At 31.5% G+C, this 26,881-nt stretch overlaps 4 protein-coding genes and 1 long non-coding RNA gene across 17 annotated transcripts in view; 3 read left to right on the top strand and 2 right to left on the bottom strand.

The window, feature by feature from the left end:
* The window catches only part of LOC121129180 (uncharacterized), a 38,968-nt gene extending 36,019 nt beyond the window's left edge, over positions 1 to 2,949 (top strand). Inside the window, exons 3-5 of one of the 7 annotated variants that reach the window (XM_040724908.2) lie at positions 1,236 to 1,833; positions 1,885 to 2,159; positions 2,401 to 2,949. In XM_040724908.2, the coding sequence (XP_040580842.1) occupies positions 1,236 to 1,833; positions 1,885 to 2,159; positions 2,401 to 2,427 (900 nt within the window). In that variant the 3' untranslated portion in view covers positions 2,428 to 2,949. Of the gene's footprint in view, positions 1 to 1,235 lie in introns of all 7 variants that reach the window. The other 6 variants (XM_071893171.1, XM_040724889.2, XM_040724871.2 and 3 more) reach the window with 6 other exon arrangements.
* Positions 2,950 to 2,951: 2 nt separating this feature from the next.
* On the bottom strand, positions 2,952 to 11,713 carry LOC121129214 (synaptic vesicle glycoprotein 2A). Of its 7 annotated transcripts, none has more exons than XM_040724933.2 (9): positions 7,454 to 7,788; positions 7,109 to 7,390; positions 6,609 to 6,981; positions 5,981 to 6,102; positions 5,566 to 5,804; positions 4,289 to 4,455; positions 3,950 to 4,212; positions 3,718 to 3,877; positions 2,952 to 3,403 (listed from the first exon to the last, which is right to left on the bottom strand). In XM_040724933.2, exons 2-9 carry the CDS (start codon positions 7,128 to 7,130, stop codon positions 3,220 to 3,222), a joined length of 1,530 nt encoding a protein of 509 aa, XP_040580867.1. In that variant the 5' UTR covers positions 7,131 to 7,390; positions 7,454 to 7,788; the 3' UTR covers positions 2,952 to 3,219. The 7 variants fall into 7 exon arrangements, with proteins under 7 accessions (XP_040580867.1, XP_071749287.1, XP_071749283.1 ...); XM_071893186.1 differs by having other exon boundaries at positions 7,109 to 7,218; positions 7,536 to 7,650; XM_071893182.1 differs by having other exon boundaries at positions 7,109 to 7,218; positions 7,454 to 7,620.
* rdgBbeta (cytoplasmic phosphatidylinositol transfer protein 1) lies at positions 9,428 to 11,791 on the top strand. The gene is made up of 6 exons (XM_040724951.2): positions 9,428 to 9,565; positions 10,270 to 10,418; positions 10,484 to 10,580; positions 10,731 to 10,802; positions 10,881 to 11,135; positions 11,199 to 11,791. The coding sequence occupies exons 1-6, from the start codon at positions 9,518 to 9,520 to the stop codon at positions 11,418 to 11,420; spliced, it is 843 nt and encodes a 280-aa protein (XP_040580885.1). The 5' UTR covers positions 9,428 to 9,517; the 3' UTR covers positions 11,421 to 11,791.
* A 1,693-nt stretch (positions 11,792 to 13,484) lies between these two features.
* LOC121129172 (uncharacterized) lies at positions 13,485 to 15,418 on the top strand. Its single transcript, XR_005868361.2, has 2 exons — positions 13,485 to 13,764; positions 13,865 to 15,418. It is a non-coding gene; the product is annotated as an uncharacterized lncRNA (long non-coding RNA).
* Positions 15,419 to 21,181: 5,763 nt separating this feature from the next.
* On the bottom strand, positions 21,182 to 25,260 carry LOC121129154 (A disintegrin and metalloproteinase with thrombospondin motifs adt-1). Its single transcript, XM_040724838.2, has 18 exons — positions 24,928 to 25,260; positions 24,528 to 24,859; positions 23,969 to 24,453; positions 23,740 to 23,910; positions 23,594 to 23,669; positions 23,252 to 23,523; positions 23,006 to 23,179; positions 22,768 to 22,932; positions 22,634 to 22,709; positions 22,490 to 22,578; positions 22,354 to 22,429; positions 22,226 to 22,299; positions 22,081 to 22,156; positions 21,930 to 22,024; positions 21,775 to 21,856; positions 21,616 to 21,713; positions 21,360 to 21,566; positions 21,182 to 21,292 (listed from the first exon to the last, which is right to left on the bottom strand). The coding sequence occupies exons 1-18, from the start codon at positions 25,054 to 25,056 to the stop codon at positions 21,279 to 21,281; spliced, it is 2,691 nt and encodes an 896-aa protein (XP_040580772.1). The 5' UTR covers positions 25,057 to 25,260; the 3' UTR covers positions 21,182 to 21,278.
* Positions 25,261 to 26,881: the final 1,621 nt, after the last annotated feature.

The raw sequence follows: 26,881 nt of genomic DNA, 5'->3' as shown, positions 1-26,881 counted from the left end.
ACATTCATTTATTTAAATTTAATAAAAGAAAGGTACTTTCCTTTTTTAATGTTAGTTGAACTAAACGCCTTTGAGATTTACAGTGGTCCCTGTATGCTATAATCCCTTTTTTTCTTTATACTGTACAAGTATATGATATATGTATATAAGGGATCACTATTTACAGTGTACCCAGTGACTTTTTTTTTCATAAATCCATAAATTATTTTTTTACTCGTTAAAAAGCTCTTAAGTTGAATCAATGTTGCTTTTTAAAAACTTTTTCACCGCACGTGGTAGATTTTTTGCAAAACGGATAGATGTTTCACTCAATTTAGTCAAATTGTGTAAACTCACTGAATACTCATATTGCATCTTATGGCCACATACTGAAATGTCATAATTTCCTTTGAGTTGATGCTATTATAAACGTCCACATCTTTGTTTTATTAATAAAGATAATATGAAGATTTTAGAGTATTACGATGAGTATAGATGATACAATTATTGAATATTTATTGGATGGTCAATAATAATATTGTTTACTATTTTGACGAACATTACTAAGTCTGTGGAACATTATAAAGTTCAAATTCACACCGTTACTATATTACTCGTAAATCCCTTAAAATAAGTAAAAGATCAAATCAAATGATAATTGAATGATGTGTCACCAATGAATAATTGTTAATTACTGTTGTAATTAAATAAAATGTTAAGAGACGGTCAAATTGTAACTTGTACAATCTGCTTACACGAGTACATGTAACTTAACAGAAATTTAATTTCTGCACAATATATACATTGTTATTGTAATTAAATCCCGTCCGTATGATTTTTTTATATTTATAGGATCTATATAAGAATCATTCAAAATATGTACATGGAAGATTCAATTCAGTATCTGAATATGTATTACAAAATTTGTTTATGAACGAATGATTCTCAATCTCTTTTGCAGTTTTTTTCATCAATCGCAGAAGAGATTACAAATCATATACAAACAAATATATTTTAGAACGAATTAAAAGTATAAGGTTGATATCTGATCCAGATACTACTTTTCCTGTTCTTAACACCCTCTTATATTGATAAGATATAATTTAAATATACATGTAATTTTTTTAACTAAGCCCTCCCCCACGTCAACTACATCTTTCATATTAATCATTACTTTAATTTAGAAGCTTACGGGAGCGTCGTCGTAAATTAATAGTTTAATTTTTGCTCACTCTCTTTCTTTTTCTTGTTTCCAGGTCGTTCAAGCTGCAGATGGATCGCATTTAATGATATCATGTAATCGACTCCTTCATGAACCTGTGAGCCCAGAGTGCACGAAAACAACAATGGCAACCACGACAGTTTCTGTAACAACCACTACGTCAACTTCTACTACTACGGAACCTTTAGTCCCCGTCCTTTCCTCAGGTAGTGAAACTGTCTCGCATTCTTCCACAAGTCCAGGGGATACACGTGAGGGAGTTACCCCTGAAATTGTTGGAGGAGTTATCGCTGGACTACTAATCATCATTATCCTATTAATTATCCTAATCTGCGTTCTGAAAAAGAAAAAACGAGGAATCTCGAAAACAGGCAGCTCTGCACTCGTTGAGGACCCAGAGCTACAGAAACCCTTTGCTAATCCCGAAAAAGCAATCCTCTCCACTCACAATGAGGGAGAGACAGATGATGCATCTATTCTCATGATGATGGCTAACAATGAGGACGAAGATGATGATTGCAAACCCAAATTTGCCTCCCCTGTTTGGATTGATGAAATACAAAGAAATAAAATATTTAATCGTCAGAAAAGTCTACTATCTCATGATGATCTCAAGTCCCAGCAATTTAATGGTAAGCCAAAAATTATGAGTAACAAAACCCCCCCAACTCTTAAGAATATAGACCATTTATCAGATGAAGAAAATCAAGAAAACTCTCGAACGGAATCTGAGGACGATTTTGATAAGGATGCTCCATCTGCTGTCGAAGCAGATTTACCATATTCTCCTCTTCTAAAGGAGGATGATGATGATAAATTATCCAATTTAACAATAGATGCTGCCGAAGAAGAAAAAGAGCCTACCAATTCTGTGGGAGCAGTAGTTTCCGATTCCGCTTCTTCTCCTCCTCCTAGCATGGAGAATGATTTAGAAGAATTGGAGTCACTATTAGCTAAAGTGCGTGAACAAGAAAGAGCTTTGAATGAAGGAGATACTAAACCCAATACCGCCCTATTATCATCTCCTTTCTTTCAAAAATAATTAATTAGAAATACCTAGTTAAAAAACGAAAAAATTTATTAATTAATATACTTTTTCATCATATCAATGTTTCAACTTTGAATTATTGCAAGAATTTTATCTTCTCATTTTATTATGCTTTAGTCATCTCCTTCAATTCTCTCTACCGATTCTTTAGGGAATAATTTATTTATCGCCTTTGTAATTTAAAAAAAAAATATATATATAGTGGATATTTTTTATTTTAGCTTCAATATTAATGGGTCTGATAATGTCTTACCAGAGCCCATCACTGTTTCTTTTTTTTTTTTTTTTTTGTGGTTGTTTGTTGTTTGTAACACTTGAATAAACCTAACAGCATTATTAATTATCGAATGTCTAATCATAATACTTGAAAAACATGCCTAAATGCTAATTATTATTTGTTGCTAATTGATACATGTTTTTGTTAAATGTTCAACGGTTTGTGACACAATTCAATTCGTCCATTGAGCATCCTTACTCACATTGTTTGATTATTATTGGTATATAAGTTATAGACACAAATTTGTTAAATTTACAAAACGTCATCATGTTTTTCTATTTTTACTATTATTATAAAATTTACGTTTTATATTAGCCTGAGCTTGTTTTATTAATTATAATAAAAGGAACGATGTTAAGTGAAATAAATAAAATATACAATTTAATTAAGTGTTATGAATTAATAAATCATTTAAAAAAGTTATATTGATGTATTTGCATATTTTATTGTTACTTAATCATTATGTTTGCTTGAATATACAATTAACTTCAAAAAGTCCTGACGCAAAATTGAATTTCACCACTATGACTCAATTTGTTAATATCCAGGAATAATCACATTAATTATTACAAACAAACTACGATAAATATAAGACCATCTTAATAGAAGGTTTTGTTATTTCATCAACACCATGGCAAATATTTTATGGGAAATCACAGATAATGATAAACTAGTAAAAAAATGTTATTCAAATTAAGCTATTGAAGTTCTTGTTGTATTTGGTAAAAGCAAAGACGAAAGTCCTCCGAGAATGAGCAAAATGGATACAGACAGGATAGGAATTTCACAACTCGTCTCCACAAAATAACCGAAAATAATATTTCCTAGAATTGCTCCTAAACGAGCAATAGCTAATGTTAAGGCCATTGCGGTTCCCCTGAAAAAGAAAGAAAGAAATAGTTTTATTATAATATATTAGACGTTTGAATTGACTTGGGCTATTAACAATAAAGACAAATAGATAAATTTTCCTTAACAAATACTTTTAATGATCATGCGTGTCAAAAATCATGGGTAGCTATTCGATTATGTTATGTTCTGTCACTACAAAGAGTTTTTTGATATTCTAATTAACAAAAATTCCCTTCATATTCTTTCTCAAAATAACAAATTGAATAAATGTAGTTCTATTCTTTGATACTCATAAGAAAGAGAAGATAAAACTAGGAACTAAATGTTAAGCTGCCATACCTGAGATGTGTAGGAAAGAGTTCAATAGATAAACAATCCAAAGCTGTAAATCCCATGGTAGATACAGCACCAAAAATGCATGATACAACCAAATTCCATAAAGAAGATGAAACAAAATAAATTAAAAATGCTGACAATCCTGATAAAACCATACTCAAAACTGAGAGGATAAGAAAATATAAATCAATTAAAATTATAAAGACAAAATTAAAAGATTATCATTCATCCTTACTTAGAAAAAACTTTCTTCCTAGACGATCGATCATAAATATTGTCCACAGATTACCCGGTAGTGCAGAGGTAGAGACTATAAAGGATTCAATAAAAACACTAGATGGAACATTAGTTCCAGAACAAAAGCTATCTTCTGCACTTGTAGAGAGTGGCACATAGTTAGTGATTTCACACACATATGCTGTGGAGTTAGGATGATCAGTGTAATAACGGTTGAGCTTCGAAAATAGTTCCGGGAACCAGAGCCACAATCCATAATAGCTTAATTATACATACATAATAGAAAGTTAACATCATTTGTGCAATAACTAAGAAGATGATTAATCCTATTACATACCCAAATTGAATAGAGAAGCAAATAAATAGCATAACAACTGTCACTTTGCAATAGCTCTTGCTAAAAAGTCCCATAACATTGATATACATAATTTTAATAGTTTCAAATATACTTAAGGATTCATTTGAAGAATGATCCGGTGAAAAGTAATCTTCAATTCCTGAAGCCTGAAATATACAATAGACATACATTACAATTATATTTCATTTACTTGGGAATATAATGCTTCTAATAAAACAAAATGTTGAAATATATATTTTCTTGAATAATCAATTAATATTTATGACAGATGCTTCAATGGCATACGATCCTATATGAAAGAAAAATACTATAATGTTAACTATTGTTTGGTGTCTCCTAATTACATAAACTTTTGATGAATTCTATGATTAGGATATCTTTAAAAAATCCTCTACGTATGAGATATTAGATCGGTTGATCTTTACTTAATTGTATGGATCTCTTAATTTTTTATCAAATTAATTTGTATTAGTTAGTCATAAGATCATTTGTAATCCCCAATAATTACAAAAAAATATTTTTGCCATAATGTCATGTCTTGTAAAATATAACTACATAGGCCAGTGGTTCCCAACCGGAGCTCTCGGAGTCCTTAACCTCCACGATTCATTGTCAATGGCTCTGCGAAAAATTATTTATCTATAGTTATATAGTTTGGGGATCCGAAGGATTTTAATTCTTTTATAGGGCTCCCTAGAGATGAAAATAAATAAAATACTTAAAAAAGGTGATTGTTTCAAAGACAGTAATAGTTAAAAGTTGTGTTGTTTTGTTATCATCGATATATTCATGTGCTCTTGTACATATAGATTATATTAGGGTTTCAATATGGATTTCAACTATAGAAGAATCCCGATTTAAGGTATTTTCCATTCGAATTCAATTTAAGGGTTTATTTTTATTTAGTATCACATTTTTTAAGGCTTTAATATTTCATATTTATGGTTATTTGTACCTTTACGCACATGAGAATAGCCAATAAACTTTTGTTCTAATAAAGTAACATAAACTACATTTACAAATACAGGAAGACTAAGAAAACCTTCAAAATTTTAATAATAATTCTTATTCATCCCTCATTAACTTTAGCAGTCTCTTTTAAGTACTTTTTTACCATATGGGAAAAATCCCATAAATCAAAATTCGACTTTATTTTGTTTATAAAAATATTCTTAATTAATATCATCAGTTACATAAATGTACTTAAAAATATTGCAGGGGTGAATAAGAGTCAAAGAGTACTCATTAATACTTACAGGAAAATCAGATGCGGGTTTTCCAGTATTTTCTGAATAAATATTAGCTAAAATCCTTAGTGCTTCTTCATTCTTTCCCTTAGCAATAAGATATTTCGGACTTTCAGGAAAGAATGTAAGACAAATAGAAGCAATTAGCGAAGGAACTCCACAACACAATGTGAAAATACGCCATGAATTAAACGTAAAGTTTTCAAAATGAAATCCTATTTCTTGTGGAACTATGATCCATGCAAGACCTATAAAATATACAACAATATAATAAATAATTATTTCTATAATATTTGAATCAAAATGTAAACGATTAAGAAAAAAACCAAAATAATATATAAATCTTGAAATTAAATATTCAGTTAAGATTACGCTGACATTTTGAAATGATGTCAAAGATACCCTTAATAAAAATAAAACAAACCTGCAACTGCAACATTGCCAACCATCCAAAAGTTTGCAAGCATACTAAGCATACTCCCACGACGATCTTTAGGTTGAAACTCTGCAAAATAGCTCCATACTAAAGGGATACTCCCCCCAACCCTAGAAAACGTGTCGGATTGCAACAATGATGAATAATAAATATGATTTTTACATTGAAATAACATACATATAATCAAGATCGGGTGCCACGGGAGGGGAGGGGGCATGGAGTATTGGAAGTCTCAAAAAGTATTAGTTATGAAATGACTTAAAAAACTTGTGAACAAATATTATGGGAGGGCTCTTTTTAATATTATATTAAAATTGACCAGATAGAAATTTATTTGAACATTATTTTCTAAAAAGAAACGTTATTCGCTTAAAAATAATCAAATTTGATAAAGAACGACCTTAAATTATTAACTTATTTTTTTGGGATGGGGGGGATGAAAATGCCCATATTTTATATTCGCCAAAAAAGTCGGAGTAGGAAAAAATTAGATGTCCGTCGGAAAATTTAAAAAAATATTCCCCTCCCCCCCCAAAGGAAAATCCAGTATGGGCCAAGCATATAATTATAAGCTAAATATTATATATATATTGAATGCCCAAGTAGAACTACGTACCCAACACCACTTAAAAACCGTAGTAGGAAAAAGGAATACTTTTCCTGCGCAAGAGATGAAAAAAATCCAAAAATTGCATTCACACCCATTGAATTCATTAACATTGACTTCCGTCCGTGAGAATCGCCCAAAGATCCCCAAATATAACCACCAACTAACATCCCAATAAACATGAGGGCACTTAGCCACCCCTTGTCAGTGGAAGTTAATTTTAAATCACATTGAGCCGATGGTAATAAAAATGCAACGCAAAGGAGCTCTATGGCATCAGACGCGTTGGCAAGACCACATATAGCTAAAAGTTTCCAATGAAAGTATCCATATTTACACACGGATATCCCAGCTTCATAGTCTATAAGTTTATATCGCGAATCTAATTTAAGAGATACATAAACCAATTATTATAATAATTTATATAAATATAATTAATTTTTGTCTAAGTATTTGTAAAATTGAAGGATAAATATGGGATACAAATAATTGATGAGCTCAATACTTACTTGTCGTCAAATGAATACTCATATCCACCAAATCTTATGTCACTGTAAGTGCCGATAGTAAAAATCTATACATATATCTATTTCTTATGCAATCACATCATTTTCAAAATCTGCGATTTAGAGCATAACAAAAATTAAATGAAGTATACATAAGTAGTAATGTGTACTAGTTCGTGCCTCTGACGTTATTTATTTTTCAAGATTATGTAGTTAATTTGTAGTATGTATAAGTATCAAATAACGTTATACAGATGTACTAAATAACTATACAGATTTTTTCAGCTAATTAAGAATAAAAAGTAAAATACAAGCAATTTAATAAATATACTAAATCTATGAATCTACATTATTATGATCCGAAGAAGAAGAAACTATCTTTTATTGATGATGAGGATTTGGGGCAACATATGTTTATTTTTATAATTACATATATGATATATCTCTTAATGTTCGGTGTTCACAATTTATTATTCTCATTTTGATCTCACAAGTGTAAAGATGGAACTAATACTATTATTGATATAGTAATATATAAGTATGTAGTGATTTATAGCATAAATCAGCTTTTCTTAATACTTTGTGTATGAGACCTACTTTCTTTCAATAGAGGCAATATGATATGTACATTTTGGCAACCCTTGGCCGTCTTGCATAATCACTATAATGCAAAATGCATGGCTCTATCATCCAAGAAAGACAAAATACCGATAAGAAGATGGGTCGAGGTGTTATGAAATAAAAGAAAGCAAAATAAATTCATAAACATATTTATTATTAAGGATGACGAAGTCCCCTTTGGTGTGAGTGCCTGGCTATAACCTTCCACTCACCTTTCCAATCGTCAGAGTCCAGAGAAATTTCATCTGTTTCTTGATTAGGAATCAATTGATATTCATGATCATTTCGAGTCTTCATTGAGGTCGTGGTAGTAGATTCGAATTACCAACACTATTAATTATTATATAATAAGTGTCTACGTCCAATATGAAATTTCTTAAAGACTACATATAACAGCTGAAAGAAATGGACTTCATCATAGAGAAATGTAATTCTTCCTCTAGTTTGGGCTTATTTATTTATTGTGTGAGTACGTGCGAAAGCGCCGTTGTTCTGTAATTAATCACATCACACTAGGAAAATTGCGAAAAACCTTTTTGCGTATATCAAACGCACCATTTACAAATGTTGCACTCAATTTTGATAAAAATCGTTATGATAAATGCAATATAAATAATATTATGATATCAGTATAATATCTATAACAATATATTCAATAACATGACTATAATTAAGTTACAACTAAATGAGTCGAGTTAAAATCATCTCATTTGTTGGACATGAAATTATTATATTAGTTCAAATATTTTTTGGTCAAATTATCGGTTCTTTCAAAAAATAACATAACTAATATGGTTCAAAATTATATATTAAGACACTAATCCGAACCATAAATGACAAATTCTTACCTAATTTGTCGCGAGACGCATCCCAAATGTTTATCCTCCCCAACATAAAATGTTTTATAATGTGAAGTCTTCGTATTCATTCTACCTAACTTGAAAATGACATAACTTTCATGTACTTTGAAGAAAATAGTCTTATCTTATTTAAACAAAAGTTAATGACCAAATATATATCACTAATTATTATAATAATTCAGTGAAACAGATAAAAATATATAGCTGGGTGGTAAAAATTCACTAAATATGTAGGCAGGGACCCTCTCAAAAGACAAGATTTAATTAATAGATGTATTTGTATGTTAATTATTACCTAAATGTAAATCAGTACAAAATTGGCCCCCCTCTAGTACAAATTTCAAACTCCGCCCAGAATATATATACTGACATATGTGTATAGTTTCATCTAATTGAGTAAATCTGGGGAAAAATTAAGGATTGCAGAAAATCCTCCCTTCCAACAATACGCCCATGTCCTAATTTTTAATAAAAAAATATCACTTTTGATCCGTATTAATATAATTTTATGGATCTAATTTTACGGAACATTAGACTTTCACATCAAAACCTTTTGTGCACCCAATCACGTAAATACAATTTCCAAAATCAAGGAGTTTGTTAAAAAAAATGCATTTTTGAAGCAATGTATTGGATACTTTTGACAATACTCAATAAAATTGAAATTTAGAAAATAATCAACGTCGAGTGTGTAAATTGTAAAATGGATTAAATCCAAATTTTGGGAAAGTCTAAGTTTAAAATGCCACCGTATGACGTCACCCTCTCTGTTTCTTCTTTTTGAGCCTGCCTTTACTTGGTCCCATCGTATATCATTTCCAACAATGAATTCCTTGGGATAACATATCTTCTGCTCAATATTATACATTTCATTCCAATTCCAGTGACATTCATTTTCCCCCTACATATCAAAAACGCTCATCTTCTCACAATGATAACGAAGGAATATCGAATCTGCATGCCGCTCTCTGTCGATGAGGTAACTATTTCATTTTACAATGGGTATATTCGGACTTCTGGTCACTTGTTCTCACATTGAGTTTAATACAATCCTATTTTGTTAATACTAAGCAAATGTTTTTTATTGATAAATTTGTTAGATACATCTTGCATAATATAAATATTAAAAATAGCCAAATTATGTACAAAATTATTTTTACGATTTCAGAGTTATTTAATTAACTTTCAACCCCCTTGAATGCCCCAAATGATTAGCTTTAGTATTTCATTTTAGCAACAATATGTTTTCCTTGCCAAATATAATTAGTATATTTTATCTCATTAGGCTCTTCAATTGAACGTATTTTATTTTCTAAGGAGAGGTTTAATGAAACTAATATAATTTAAAACAATCTTTACAATCTACATATTATAGATAATAATTGAGCTACTTTTTTTATCAAATAGAAAGGTAAACTATTAAACATAAATGAACTAAACATTTTAATTAAAAGGAAAAATCTCCCAAAATGCAAATTTAAGAAAATTAATAGGCATAAAATATAAATGGGTTATTTGAAGGATTAAATGCGAATTAAACTTAAAAAAACTTAGCATTTATCTATATATATACAAATGTGTATAGTATAAACAAACTTTCTTGATGCTGTATTCAAAGCACAATATTTTGATCCTGCATGTGTGATTGTTTTTAACAGATTTTCTATACTCTTTATGTGTTAGTACCATGTCGGACAATTGTATATGATTGCTAAGCATAGTGCCGAACAATCTAAAGGAGGAGAGGGAGTTGAAGTTGTTGAAAATAGACCTCATCATGATCCAGTACATGGAGATGGCCGTTTCACTGAAAAGCGTATTTACTTGTCGAGGTAAGAAAGAACTTTGAACCTATGTATCGGGAGGATAGTCAATCCCACTTTACTTTATATTCTAGCCGACTGCCGAGCTTTATCAAAAATTTGGTTCCTCGTATATTCTATATCACCGAAAAAGCATGGAACTATTATCCTTTTACAATCACCGAGTATACGGTATGATTATTTTAAATTGGATTTTTGAGGTTTATAGTGGCTAATATTATTTGATAAGATGGAACTTTTTATAACAAATAATTCGTTTATTAATCATATTAATTAATAAGAGCTTAAACTTTGGGTTTCAATTTTTGACTTTTGATTTAGTGCTCGTTTGTTCCCAGCTTCTCAATTTATATTCAAACTAAATATGAGAATAACAATGGATCATCTGACAATGTAAGTGATAATTTATTTTATCTTTGTTTTATATTTTATGACTAATTAATTAACTATAAAAATTAATTTGTTTTTCAGTGCTTAAATTTATCTGAGGAAGCACTCAAAGACCGAATTATAGATGTCATCGATATCGTCAAAGACAATGTTGCTGATAATCACTATAAAGAATCTGAGGATTTGAGAAACTTTAAGTCAGTTAAGACAAAACGAGGTCCTCTAACTGACGACTGGATGGAAACGTCAGATCCTATCATGTGTTCCTACAAAAATGTTGAAGTTAAATTAGATATTTGGGGTCTGCAAGGTCGAATAGAAAATTACATTCAGAACGTATGATTATTAGACGTAATTAGCTATTTGGTTTGAAACTTTAAAACTGAGTTTGAATTTCAGGCCATTAGAGAAATTCTTCTAGTGGGACATAAACAAGCATTTGCATGGATTGACGACTGGTATGGAATGACAGAGTCGGAAGTGAGAGATTATGAGAGTATTATGCAATCTGAAACGAACGATAAAGTCAAATGTTCAGCACCGACTACACCTACAACCCTTAGTGATCCTGATACTCCTGGTTCGGCTTCCTCTCAAAAAAGTTGGTTCTCTTGGTCATGAAATCTAACTCTGTGGATTAATATGACCTCTGTGATAAGATTGTTAGAACCTTGTTAGTGTTACTATTATTTTTTATTACTTCTATAATGTTAATGAAATTGTTGTTATTTTTAAAAGAAACATTTTGTTAAGAATTTCAGTGTATCCACCATTGCAGCATTACTTATTCGCTAAAAATGTTGTTGACTTACCTTCATTTTCCTCCTTCATTGGTATGATCAATATAATAATATGATCAATTCAGTCTTCTTCGATGTATTGTTAATGACTCAATTTATATACTTACAAGTCTTGAATTAAAAATGTATTTTTTTCGTGATGTAACATAAATTTTATATTGAATAATAATTGCGATTACGAACGAACAATTATCCATTCTTATTTAGAAAATTATTCACTTGTGTTTGTAAAGGAAGTATTTTAAACCTTTCGATCACACTTGTTACTGATATTAGAGTCTTAGATATCTAAAACAATGCTGTGACATCGAATTCTGTCGAGTTTGTTACATAACATCCTTAGGTATTACTGTATGGACTCGAACAATTATCGACTCATCTTGAGTAGATTTTCTAATTCGAGAAAAAAACCCAAGTTATTTTCATTTCTTTGAGTATGATTAATTTTTTTTTATCAATAAGCCTCATGAAATACCTTTACTTATTGGTCAGATGGGAGTTGCAACCATTGTATAATAGACATTTTAATAGTGCAATTAAGCAATCGGACCAAGGAAATATCTCTAACTCAATATATATAAAGGAGGTATATTTCCTACTATATAAACCACCTCATCAAATGTTTAGCGGCGCCGTCCCTCAGTGAGTTTTTAATCAATCACAATTTTGAATGAGGCTCTTCTAATCTCTAAGGAGATAGACTGAACGTACACAAGAGCGTTCATATTGGGGGGATGGGGCTATTTTCAGAAAAAAAAATTGCAACCCCTGCGGACTCTCCTGATATACCTCGGTTGTGTAAGAAATTGCGCGATATCACAGTAACTAAAAAATATTAGCACATTAATGTTCATCAGCAAAAAAAGAAAAAAAATATCATCGAAATAGTATTTGAAAAGTAGTTAGTTAGTACACATCAGAGGCGTAGGAACCACGAGGGCCTAGGCCCCCTTTAATATTAAAATTGCAGGGCCCAAATAACTTTATGCTCCCTTAAAAACTTATTTTATTTAGAATAATAATGAATTATACTAAACCATGACAAGAGTAACAATATAATGATTTACTGATGTATAGGTAAATACTGCAAATATCTCATTTTGAGGCTGTGTTCAACATAATATGCTATCGGAATTCAAGTATTTACCCTAGTTGAAAATGGGTGCTATTTTTAAATGAATTTTTCTATTCATTTTTACTTTTAAAGTAAGCAAAGGCTATAACTATCAATTAATCAAAATCTTCCAAAAAAAAAGAAGCTTTTTTATGTAATTTATATACAAAAAATCGCAAAAATGAAAGATACCAATTGCAATTTATTGGGTGATTTTGATAAAAAAAACCAAATCATTTCCAACAAAATCACATTGCAAAATGTATAAACAACAATTAGATAAAGATATTTTTCATTTTCTTAGATTTTATATGAAATGTTGAATGACAGTTATTTTATTCTTCAGAGAATTATCACATGATTTCATGATTTAAACACGAGTAAACAAAATAATATTGTATCAGGTGATTGTACATTGGGTGTACTATTTAGTTGGCTCTCTTTTTTTTTTTTTTAAATGGTGATTTGAAAAATGAATTTTCTTTCCCTTATCTTTTGTCATTATTATTTAACTCCTAAGTTGTTAACTTCATTTCCTACGACATTCAATTATATTCAGAACCTGATTGAACATTCGTGTATGCTCATAAAAGATGTAGAGTAACCTCGAGGATTTGTTGCAGAGTCATAATTCTAAAATTAAAAAGTCATTTTTGGAATCAGAGTAGAATTGAGGATATCATAGTAATAGGGTGTGGCCATAGAGATATAAAGTATAGAGTGCTCACTCTCTAGAATGACGAGAACAATTTATTGAAGCGTTCAGCTGATGAACAATAAAGAAACATAAGGATCAAAACATTCAGTTATTATGTCAACATAACTCTATAACGAATAATATTCTCAAAATCTTAATAATTAGTAATATTAGTTAAGTTTGTCATAGTGGATATAATTGGAACTTGATACATTCTTATTATTTTATTCATAGAGTTCAATACCTGTTTGCATTGCATTCAATTGTACTTCAAGAACGGCGACTTTTTCTACATCCCAGAGCACGAAAAAATGTGAATTCAACCACAATAATGTGAAAATAAGCTTTTTTTCCGTAAGTATTTTCATAACTTTATAAAACAATTATATGTTTTGGCATCCTTGTTAGTTAATTTAATATTCCATATATGTTATAAATAACCATCTACTTTTAGATTTCCTAAAAATCCAGCACTTCTAAAGCAATGGATAGTAAACTGCCGTCGCCAAGATTGGAAACCTACCAATGGGTCAAGAATCTTTTCTAAGCACTTTAAGGGCTCTGACATCTTCAAGCACAAAGTCAAGCGCACGCTTCTTGATGGAGCAGTACCCTCAATTGGGGAGTATTGCATCAAACAGCAATAAACTATCCTTCTAAGGATGTAATTGAAGTTTGTCTAGAAACTGAAAAGATGTTTGAAATACTTTTAAAATCTACAAAACGGGTTTTGCCGAGAGATTTCAGCCTGACTCGTAAAATTAAAATTTCATTATTGAAAAATATTGGTTTTTGTAAAAATTAGGTCTTTCAATGTCTTTGTGATCATATATTTTATTCATCTCCAGAACCTAATCATGTATTTTCCCTTATAAAAGCAATTTCGCGATGTTATGCAAGTAAAACTGTATGACTTGGGAAAGCTAGAAACTGAGACTGTAGAAGAAACCAAGATTCGTAGTGTCTTCACAAATTTTATACTGTTTAAGAATCAATAGTTTGAAAAATTTCAATAATATGTTGAAAAACTTAATTTTATTAGTACATAATATTTTTTAGAATAAATTATACTTTATTGATTATTTAGATGTTTATTTATCTTAAATATTCTAAAAAAAAATTTATTAAAATTAGTATGTACTAGAACAAACGAGAATATTAGGAATTTATAAGAAAAAATCAAATAACAAATTGTTCTTCATTGGGATTCAATTCGAATTTAAATACCAATCGTAGATATTCATTTTAGAGATGATTTATGATACTCCTTTCTAAGAGTAAAAATTGAGGTTGATAAAGTATTTTCTTATTAATAATGAACTATTTCGCATTTTACAGATTTTATATTTATAATTGCCATTTTGATAAGAGAATAATTTGAAGTAAGTTGAGTACCCTCATTATTCATTAGGCCCTAAAATCACATTATTAAGTAAGACGAAACGGCTATTTATTATATAATATTTGAATGTTTTGATCCTTATGTTGTTTATATTCAATTAGGTAGATACTTATGGCATCATTGACTAAATAATATACATCTTCTATCAAGAACGTTATCATTCCCACCTTTATTATTCAATATTAATATAATATTAGATGCTGATAGTCGATAGAGAACTGAATAAAATCCCTAAAATAACGTCGCCTTGTGTCTGGATTTCTGAAAATGGAGGCCCAGGAATTTAGAAAATACTTACCGGACTAGAAGTAGATGGCTTGTCGGATTTGTCGATATAACCATTTACATAAAGAAAAATCTGTCTCGACAATCTAAGTCTAAGGAGAAATAGTTTTAAATTTGGTCGAAATACTCATTTTCCCCAGGAAGAAGTTGAATATCATATTAGGCAATGACGCAATGGTAATGTGTGAGCCCCTACAATAGAAATCATCCCAAGGGGCGTCTTGTATATTATTAATGTATAATTTCCGTATAAATAAATATATATAAATCCATATTATATTCTGTAAAATTATGTTAAACAAATATATTGTACGAAAAATATATTATCCACCCAAAAGCGTTCATTGAAACTATTCTTGTTCAATCCTCCTAAAGTCCTTTAGTACCCTTAATGCATATAATGCACAAATCACTACTATGAATAGTTACTATCACAAATATCAATTCCATTAATAGGTTTGAATTCGTGTTGTACTGCAAATATGGACAATGATACATCTTGAATACTTCAAGCCTCACTCCCAATTTCCTTATTACTCGTAAGACCAAATATAATTAGAGAACATCAAACCACGTCATTACATCTGGCATTCGGTAGTGCTTAAAAAGTATATCTAATCATCTTTAAATCTGATATACAAGCATATAACTTCTATTTAAAAGAACATTCAAGGATGATGTCTAACAAATTGACCGGAGTCCGTAAGTATAAAGAATCACAATTAAGATGTTTTGATGGTGCAAATAAAATATGTGAAGTACATATTAATGGAGAATAGTAGAAACGGCAAAGAATAATCAAAATAGTCTAAATGATTTAGTATCAAAGGGTGTTATCGCAAATAAAAAGTCATGTGGATTCAATATATATCGAAGAAGTCAAAGGTGTAGGAGATCGTGGAACAAGAGCCAATAAAGATTATTTAGACAGTGTGGTTTCCAATTTCCTCATAAGAATGGGAAAGTTTGCTATGCAAAAAGCGTCGAATGCACAAGATGAGGTAAGAGAGGCCACTATACAAGAGTATGCGGGTGTCTAAAAGAAAACTCTATGTCGATCATTAACTCTATTCAAAAATTTGAACTGAATAAATTATCAATCGATGCATTGAATGTCTATGAAAATTACTTCAAAAAAATATAATAGCTACATATGACAGTGGTGCAATTGTATCTGTCGCTGGATCAAGAGTTCAGAGTAAATATCGATTCCAACCCAATTAAAAGAGTGTCGTTTATAATAATATATTTAACTTAAATTATTTATTTATTTACACATGAAGGAAGAGGGATTGTTGTATATTACTAATATATAACTTCCCTATAAATAACTTTATAAATGTATATTATATTCCGTAAATTTATGCAAGACAAAATATATCGTTAGTTTGAGAAAATCAAAGCCATCATTACAGGAAGTGTACTCATAAATTTCGATATTCATTTAGCATATTTTTTTTACATTAGTTTAAAAATAATTTTTATTTCGTATGTGATTATAAAAATATAATATTAGAAGTACAGTCATCTGTTAGGTTGAATGAAGTTTTCCAATGATCATGTTGGCAAATATGATGGCAAATATTTTATATTCAATAAGCAACGCAAAATTCTTCATCACAAGGTTGAAAATTTTATCAAAAATTTTAGGAATATAGATAGATTATAAACAATTACCAGATTTGCAAGTTATTGATAGTATTTCACTAGATATTGGAGAACATACATACAGAGTACATACTCAGTTACTGTTATCTATCAAAAAACTATCATAATACCCTCAACTAAAAGTAAAGAGATTCTAGTGTAAACAGATCTGTCGGCGTAAAAAGAATCCCAGATCATTGCTAAAAGACATGAACGTATATCACTTTTATGATATTACTTGATTTAATGTCATAGCGTACTTATATATTTCGAGAAATGTGCAGACATAGCAAGCTTTTAGATAATGATTGTGATATACATATATCCAACAATATAAATTTTATTCCTTGGTGGTGCTGAAAATCCTTAAGACGAAGTTATACCGGGGAAATTTTACAAAATGTTCTCAATTTATATATAATATTTGATCCACTATCAAGGATAAGATTTTAGAAATTATTATTTTTTCGGCTTTGTCTGGATCGACTTGAACGAGTTGAATTGTGTCAAATTAGGAAACTATTTACGTTTAAGTAGTGTCCTTTGGATATATTTCTTTAAATAAAACGCTTTTCATTGAAGTACAACAAAGTCTATTAACTAAATTTTTTTTGTTAGGTATAGGCATCACAGATTGATAAGAAGATGAAGAATGCACTTTTTTTCTCTTGCAATAGTTAGAATCATTTTATTATTTTAGAGGGAGATATCTTCAATTGATGCCTGTACTATGCGACCTATTTCTTGGTAACTGCAGGTTATTCCTGTTATCGTAATCATACAAGCGATTTAGAAGTTTGATTTTCTAAACTGACATTTTGCCATTTCAAAGCAACGGGAAGGGGCACAAATTTGTAATTTTAGTATGTTAGAGGAGATGAGATATTTGCTCCGTTATGAATGAGAACTTGCAAGATGGAACCTGGTCCATTACTGCTGAGTTAAAGAAATTAAGAAGCCTTTGTTGGTCTTGGAGGTTGTGATGAGAGTTACTTTGGCAGATTCGACCACTTAGATGGGATGCTATCATCTTTCAACTGCCAGTGAATATATGTATAATATATCATTTATAAGTATTATTGATTACGAAAATTACAGGGAAACAACTTACACTATTAAAGTGCATAATTTATAATCTGAAGGGAATGCTTCTGAAATAATGCTATAATTTTGTTGTCCAGACATTTGACAGGTATTAAACAGTACCTCTAAAAATATTTTAAAGGAAATTAAGGAAAAACGAGCCATCCCAGAGATTCATAAGCATGAAGTAATATTCGTAGTATTGGGGAGCATTGCTTATCTTCATTGGAGTGGTTTTCCTTTATTACGGGATTGATCTATAGATTCAGTGATAAAATCAGTAACTTTAAAATGTAGACTGCATAGCATTAAATTAGCTGTTGGTGTCTAGTCAATCGTATCTCTTGGCATGGCGGAAGCTGTTGCTTTTTTTCAAAAAGTATCGTCTTGTGGCATTTCTTTTTAAAAAAACTGAAAATTGACGTTTGTTGAAAAATGGAAAAAAAGAGAGAGAAAAGGATAAAATTTGAAAAATTATTCAAAAAATGACAGATGTTTTAGTTAAAAATCATTTTTTATTTGACTATTATATATGCAAATGAATCTCCAGAAAAATTTCTATAAACTTTATTCCATTTACTAATCCGATATTCCATTTGAAGTTCATTGTTTTTTACCTGAAATAAACGAAAAATCAATTTTCACCGATTTCTGTTTTAGACAATAACTTTTTTGATTTTGAATAAATTTAGAAAACGTAGTTATTCATATAGTTGTTTTTTGAAACGCAAATCACTTATTAATAAATAACTCACCCCCTTATCTAGTCTCCTTGAGCTGCAAAAAAAACAGTTATTGGGTTTTGGGTATATCATAAGCCCCCCTTATATGACCTCCCCAAAAATCGACACACCCGTCTTAGCCTGTCCAAGCTCAAAAGAAGGACCCATGCAAACTTTCAGCCTCTTAGGTTCAATAGTGTGGGAACCTATTAAAGACATCTACACACACAATCTCTCTTTCATATATATTGTAATGTATTAGTGTTACACTAATACATTGCATATATACAGATAATATTATATGCTAATTGAAATGTAGAAGGTTCTCCTCTTTAAAGCAGTAATTCATTTTCTCACCCCCCCCCCAAGCCATATAATAGGCAGCTGATATTAATAAGGGTCTTAATATTCAGATCAATGAATAATTAAACAAGTGGAAGTGAGTCTTTAAATTGTGCTCAATTTTTTCTACACGCAGAGGCCATCATTCTTTCTTTGTTATAAATTATAATTATATAGGGAGAAAGGAAACCAAGGTAGTAGTGGATAATTAGGGTTGATAATTTTGGTAAGAATACAAAAGCGTGCGAGGAGAAGGGAAGAAATACTTGTGGCATCATTGATTAAATAATATACATCTTCTTCTAATTTCTTGCCTTTTCTTGCTTGTTCATATCCATGAAGCCTACTTTGAACTCAGGGAGATATGCTGAAGCTATCAGCATCTCCCTGCGTTCAAGGTAGGCTCCAAATCTTGTATCTATAGCAGAGAAAAGTGCATCAACTAATGGTTAGCATTTGGGTGCCCTTTCTCTCTCCTCGGACAGATATATTAGAAGGTTTGATATGGTGGGAAGCAGATGACCCAGAAAAACGGCGTTATCTCCCTGAAGGAAGTCTATCGCTTTAGCTACATACCGAACAACGCTTGCCCATTGATCTATGCATTCCTTGTCATAGTTACAGAGTTTAGGGAAATTAGCAGCTGTAAGAATATAACCAAGAGCTGGCTCTCATGATCTCTGAGCTCCTGGATTCTCTTGACCGCGTCAAATGTAGGGCTCCAGCGCACGTTAGACGGAGTCACAAGGGCATTGATTCATTTTTCTCTACCTTTATGTGCAAACAAGCATGATTGGTTAAACTTATTCCATAACTTGCTAAGAATGCCGAAAACTTTATAATATGATCGAGCATATTCTCTTGTACTGGGTTTTAGTGCTTGTTTGCTGTTTATAGCTCCAACTAAACTTAAAGTATGGGAAGCGTCATCTAGAACAGAAATATGTTCAATTATTTGAATGGTATTACTTATAATTCTATTTGCATTTTCAAAAAAAGTTATTTACGACAATTAATTGAGAAAACTCCACATATCTAAAATGCATCGGAAGTTGCAGGAGCTAGTTATCTTCTGAATTGAGGATAGTCCCCAAAGATTAACATTTTTATCTTCATCCTCTTCTTCATGCTCTGATTGAGAACTGAGTGGATCATTCTCTTTGACAGATGCCTCATTGATGGCCTTTGAAAATGGAAAAAAATACTTAAAGGAAATTGAAATTATTCATACATTTATTCAGAGAAAAGTTTTTCCTCATTACATCAATGATGTTCCATAGGAATCGAAAATTTAATTTAAAATCATTAATCCTATTAGATATTGTAGAGGGAGTGGGAAGATACATGAGTTTTTTCTGTCACAGAAACTTATAAGCTCCCAGAGAAATCGTTCTGAGTAAAAGGTTGTGAATGATTTCATCTTGAGAAAAATTTCCTGGGTGATTTGTCTTTCCCATCAAAAAATTGACTTGAGATCTACTATGGTTTCTCAAAAAGGAAATTTTTTACCAATTTGTTTGCAATAATTTTTTCCCTCTCTTCTCCCGTATCAAAATTCCTTGAAGATTTTGAAGTTTGACTTATTATCTTAGAATTTCCATCATACATTCATAATCTTCACAATTATTTTTTTGAGAAGAAGTCCTTGATAAAAAAATAGATTTCTCAATTGTAGATTTAATTTTTCTTTCCTGCATCGGTTCATCAATTGATTGTCTCCGTTTCTTCCATGAATTCTAGGTTTGGATTAGATTCCATCTCTTTGATGTTACTTGATTCTTCCATACATGAAAATTTGATATTGGAATATGCCACAGAGTCTTTTGCCACAATAGCCATAAATTATATTTTTATATTTTGTCAATAACTTAAATTATGCCTTTTGTGTGTGAGTGTTTAGAAAATATTAAGTATATTTTGGGTATAAAATTGAATACCTGTAGTATGTAATCATTTTGTACCTAGTTCTAGCTTTCATCATGGGTTAAAATATATCATTAGAGAAGAATAAAAATGAACGGCTTAGTGAACACTGCGAAAATACATTTTACTTTAATAGGGCAATTTGTTCTGTTTAGGGACTCAAAAATTCAAAAATGAACTGAAAACATGACCATTGTATTTTTCAAAAGATTATAGTAAATTTTCGCAGCTTAAAAGGAGCTAATTATGATTTAACCAATCAACATTCAGTACACATATTCTAAAAAAGAAGCTGACAATGCTATGCACTCTAAATTTCCACTTTAGTGAGGATACGCCGCGTTCGTATTTAAGAAAATAATCACAATTTTGCTTAATTAATAGTTGTATATTTCAAATTTTATATAACAAACAGTCATATATGTATAACATTATTAATTATTATCCAGACTTTCTTGGTTAATTTATTTTTGTCCAACTGAAAAGGTAAGGTAAGATTGGAAATAAAAATCTGAGCTGTTTATTTTAATTGTCATGGTACTTACTGTAGAAACAAATATCAGATGGATTATTGACCTGTTTAGGTATGGTTCCAGTACAGAATTGTTTTTCCTTAGTCTCGCCTCGGCAAGGTAAGCCACCGTTTCGTGGTACTGGATTGCTACAGAATCTTCTTCTCACTTGGTCTCCACGATCACCCAAGCAATCTACTGTACATTGTGACCATTGAGTCCATTCAGTAAAACCTCCGTCTAAAAATAAAAATTGTAATGAAGTAAAAAACATATGTTTGACGCATACCAATTGGGCAGGGACGTGTATTGGGACAAGAAGATATTTGATTATTATCTCCTGAGCAGAAGCTACCGCCGTTCATTGGAGAAGGTGAGTCGCATTGCCTTAAAAAAAAAAAAAAGGAGTAATAGACCAGGAATTGAATTTAAGCCTAATTTTATGTACCTGGATCTAGACCTAGTGGCATGTCCACATGTTGCACTGCATCCACTCCATTGGATCCATTGGCCCCAGTTTCCATCAATAACTAGAGAGACAAACCAAGAAGGACATAGATGTAAGTACATTGTACAGTACCTAAACATTATTTAGTTACTAACCTTGAATGCATGAAGGTTTAATACAAGTGTTACTCTCCACGGATGATCCCCTACAATTTCTTCCTCCACTGGATGGTCTTGGTGAGTCACATTGCCTATGGAAAAGGATTGAAACAAAGAACTTGCAAAAATAATTATAAATACAAAATACCTTCTCCTGCTTTGTACACCATTGCCGCAGCTTACACTACAAGATCCCCAAAATTGCCATTGACCCCACATTCCATCTTGTTAAAATTAAATAGTTGAATATGATTTGTGGTTTTATCAATTTAAAAAATATAAGTTAGTATTACCAACACCACAGGGCTTAGCATTGCATCTTCCATTCTCAGATCCATTTCCAAGACAGTTGTTGTTAGAGCAGGGTCTATTGAATTTTAGGAATAATAACTATGTAGAGCTTTACTTGTTGATTAATTACCTTGATCTTGATCTAGAGCCTCCATCACATGATTTACTGCAAGTTGACCAACGGCCCCATTGAGCCCATGAGCCAACTAGGAAATCGAGTTAAAAATTGAATACTATGTCAAGTTAATTATTAGGAATCTACTTACTAACGATACATTCCTGGGTGTTACAAGTTGATTCATCTGTAGCGGTTCCAATACAGGGTTGACCACCGTTTTGAGCTGGAGTGCAAGTTCTGAATAATAAAAGAAAAAGGAAAATTAGACACAATGCAAATATGTAGTGTTTACCTTGATCTTCTTCTTGATCCACCTCCACAAGTTTTGGTACATGTGCTCCAACTTGTCCAAATTGACCAAGAAGCGTCTGAGAGTTAACAAGATTAATATGACTTTGACGTATTTCATCATGTTTTATGACTTACCAATGGGACATTTGATGGCACCACAAGCTCTATCGTCATTGGAACTTCCAGAGCAGGACTTGCCACCAAATTGTGGTTCAATGCATGTCCTTCCTCTGGTTTGAGTTCCACCATTGCATGTGGCACTACATGTTGTCCATTGATTCCAGGCGTTCCATTTCCCATCTGAATTGAAATAAAGTTGGATCAAGTGATAGTTATTGCCTTTAAACGTAATATAAAAAAAGGCAATTCTCACCAATTGGGCAATTTTGATTTGCACTGCATGGCCCATTTTCAAAGTCAGCTCCAGCACATCTTCTGCCTCCAAATTTGGGAGCAGGGTTGTTACAATCTCTTCGCCTCTGTCTATTTCCAGCACCACATGTAGTACTACATGTTGACCACTGGGCCCATGAAGACCAATGTCCATCTAATCATTGAAAGATTAAGTCATATCAAGTAAGTATACACAAATGTTTATTTCTGTGGGGTCAATACTTACCAACAGAACAGACTACTTGAATCCAGCAAGGAATTACATCTCTTTCCACAGTTGAATTGCCTGTGCATGGCCTTCCTCCAAAGAGTGCTCCATCACAATTACGTTGTCTTTCTCTTCGTCCTTCTCCACAAGTTTTAGTGCATGATGTCCATTGGGTCCAGAGAGACCATGATGCATCAATGGGACATTCTCTTACATTACATACTTGGTTATCTACAGAATTTCCAAAACAAGACAATCCTCCATGGGCTGGAGAAGGTGAGTTACATTCTCTACAGAATATCAAATCATTTATTTTTTAAGTCAACTTTTCAGAAATGAATGAGATTTTTTCTATGTTACCTGGCTCTATGCCTGTGTCCATTTCCGCAAGAGGCACTACATTGTCCCCATGATTGCCAACTGGACCATTTACCATCTACAAATAGATGAATTTTTAATTTTTTAAACCAGCATACATCTGAGTAATTCTTTTAATAGTGTCTTACCAATTGCACAATGTTTAGTAAAACATTTGAGATTCTCACGATCAAGTCCAGCGCAAGGTTTTCCTCCATATCTAGGAATAGGATTGGAACATGATCTAAAGCGTGTTTTGCTTCCAGTTCCACATGAGGCACTACAAGGAGCCCATCTCGTCCATTCAGCCCAGTGTCCATCTAAATATAATCAATGGTATTACTGTATGATTGATAGTCAATAAATGCAATTGTTTACCGATTTTGCAGTTACTAATGCTGCATCGTCTAGATTCAGTGGAACTTCCTCTACAATTTCCACTAACACCATTATGATCAGCGCATGTTCTGGCTCTGATTTGTGTTCCATCTCCACAAGTTCTACTACAGGTTGACCATCTACCCCATGCACTCCATTCATCAGTGTTTCCAGGAGGAATTGTATCAATATCAGTACAAGTCCAGGGAACGTTGTTGACACATGTTCCTTTGCATCCTGGATAAGGAACGCATTCATTGCAGTCTCTTCCAGTCCAGCCATTTCTACAGATACATTCTCCTGGAGAATGACAATATCCATTTACAGGGTGGCAAGAGTCCCGACAGATTGGTTTGGAGCAATCGAGGCCAGTCCATCCATCGATACATTCGCATTGGAAGGGATGTGTAATACAATGTCCATTTTTGCAGTTAGACAATGTTGTACATTCTGTGCAGTTGGGTCCTTTCCATCCAAAATCACAACTATAAATAAAGGAACACGTAAATACAATCATGAGTTTGGATTCATGACCACTAGAAATAATAATACTACATACATGCATTTGTAAGGTTCATGGCAGCATCCATTGACACATCCATCACATTTGGGTTTATTACATTGTCCTCCAGTCCAGCCAGGACGGCAGTTACATTCCATAGGTTTGTTACAGCTTCCATGCTTACAACCACCAAGAGGAATACATTCATCACAGTTAGGGCCATCCCATCCAACTTCACATGCACATACATTTGGATGGATGCATTTTCCATTCACGCATCCTCTTCCATTCATATCACAAATAGGCTCACTACAGAGTTTGGATGGATAGGACCATCCATCAACACAGATGACATTTCCTTCCGAATCACAAATGTATCGATCCGTCAACTTTAAAACAATGATTTATTAATATTTTATTAAAATTATATACATGAACATATCTATCGATTTCTTACTCTTAGGTTTTCTGCTAGGCATGCTGTTGCTCCAGGACGACTCAAGGGTGTAATTCTTCCTGTTCCTTTGATTGTTGGAAGACTAAAGATTGTAAAAATTACAATTGAAAGAATTTTCACTTGAATCATCTTGAAACAGTCTTGAAGAACTGTATTCTGATTATTCAAATGTACCTTCCTATATATATATAGTCAAGTTTTTTAATCAACACATACACTTTATCCATAAATTTTATTCAAAAATTTTTCGTTACGAAAAAAATAATTAATTATTTGGCAATTTTGTAAGCAATTTTGAAAAAAAATGCATCGAAATAAATGTATTTTTAGACTGCTGTTAAAAAAAATACGTAGTTTTATTTGTGTGTGTTTTTTCTTTTTAAGATTTATGGAATGTTAAGTGTTTTATATCTCGGGTTGTATGTATTTGAATTTATCTTTTATAGTTAATGAATAAGATAGATGTAATAAAATGAAAAAAATCCTCAACCTTTATCCAGAAAAATTTGTCACAGCCAATATGAGTTTTGTTATTAGGAGATTAAAACAAACATACACGGCCCACACAACCCCTTCTATTTTGCCCTGGAGATCCTCAACACTCAGCTTACTAAAAAGAGCTTGAGAAAAGGAAGAGATCAAGCCCTCCAGTCTTTTTGGCTTTATAGGCTGTGTCAAATTCAAATAATATAAACGTTTATTCATTTTATTCCTCTTGAAGGAGTAGAGAATCATCACATTCTCCTTTTAAATTACTTATCTGTTGTTTTTTTCGTATTTTTAGATTGTTTTAGCCAGCAGAAAATGAATAAAAGTGACGTGAGGTCCTTGCATGACAGTCCAATGATTGAGAACAGCTCGAATTCATTTATCCAAGGAGATACAAAGAAATACACCCTGCAATAGCGAAACTGAAGCGGTCTCTTCATCTCTTGTTCGACCCGACCAAAAGATCTAATTTCATAAGTCGGGTTATGAATTTTCTAAATAATTATATTCTATCAAAAATAAATTGTGTAGGCAATATCAAAATCCGGATAACATCCACATTTTTATTTATGCTACAAAGAAATAGAAAAAGACGGAAGATTACGTTATTTTAATATATTTATTAATTATCTACGTTAGTTAGAAAAAAAGCTGAGTGACGTGATATGTAAAACGAAATCTTGCGAAAAAATACTAAAACATCACAACATTTTATCTCTTAGGACCGATCCTGTCACTCCTTGGGACCGGTACTTATGACGGAACTGTAGTCTTCAGTCCTAAATAAGGACAGACACAACACTAGCTCTCACAAAGTCAATGGAGCCCATAGTAAATTAGTCTTCTCGAAGATTAATGAGAAACTTATGAGAAATGATTTCTTGCCTTATACGAGACTACATGTAGATCCAGACATGACTTATTTTCCTATGGACCTGATCATGAGGAATTGTACTCGGAACAACAATAACAAAAAAAAAAAAAAAAAAATCAGGAGCATGAACACTCAGGTCCAGAAAGACACAGAACATAAGTAATCTGACTTGACCTTATCACTTAAAAGGCGGATCAAGTAATGCTCTGAATATTGGATCTAATGAATATTTACTCTTTTCTTTAATTATATTTAGTATTTACTATTTAGAATGAGTAACTATTAGTGGAATATGAAGATTATCTATAATGAAGATATAAAATAATTAATAAAAATTATGAATATAGGTAGAGACAAGTACCTATGGTATTAAAATATATCTTAATATATGGTTTCATAGATAGATTGTACTATGGAAGTTTTATTGATGATAACCTCGACGAAAATGTTTAGCGCCCTCACTCATCATCAGTACAAATTAAAGTTGTGCGTAGAAATTTTCCTATAATAAAAGTCTTAAATATTGTTTATTGATTGTATCACTTTTTTCATCCATACCATTGAAACTAAATTTTAGTGATCGGCGTAGTA

This window comes from Lepeophtheirus salmonis, chromosome 1, assembly GCF_016086655.4.
Source record: "Lepeophtheirus salmonis chromosome 1, UVic_Lsal_1.4, whole genome shotgun sequence".
Taxonomy (NCBI): Eukaryota; Metazoa; Arthropoda; class Copepoda; order Siphonostomatoida; family Caligidae; genus Lepeophtheirus; species Lepeophtheirus salmonis.
This window is presented reverse-complemented; position numbering and strand designations above follow the sequence as displayed.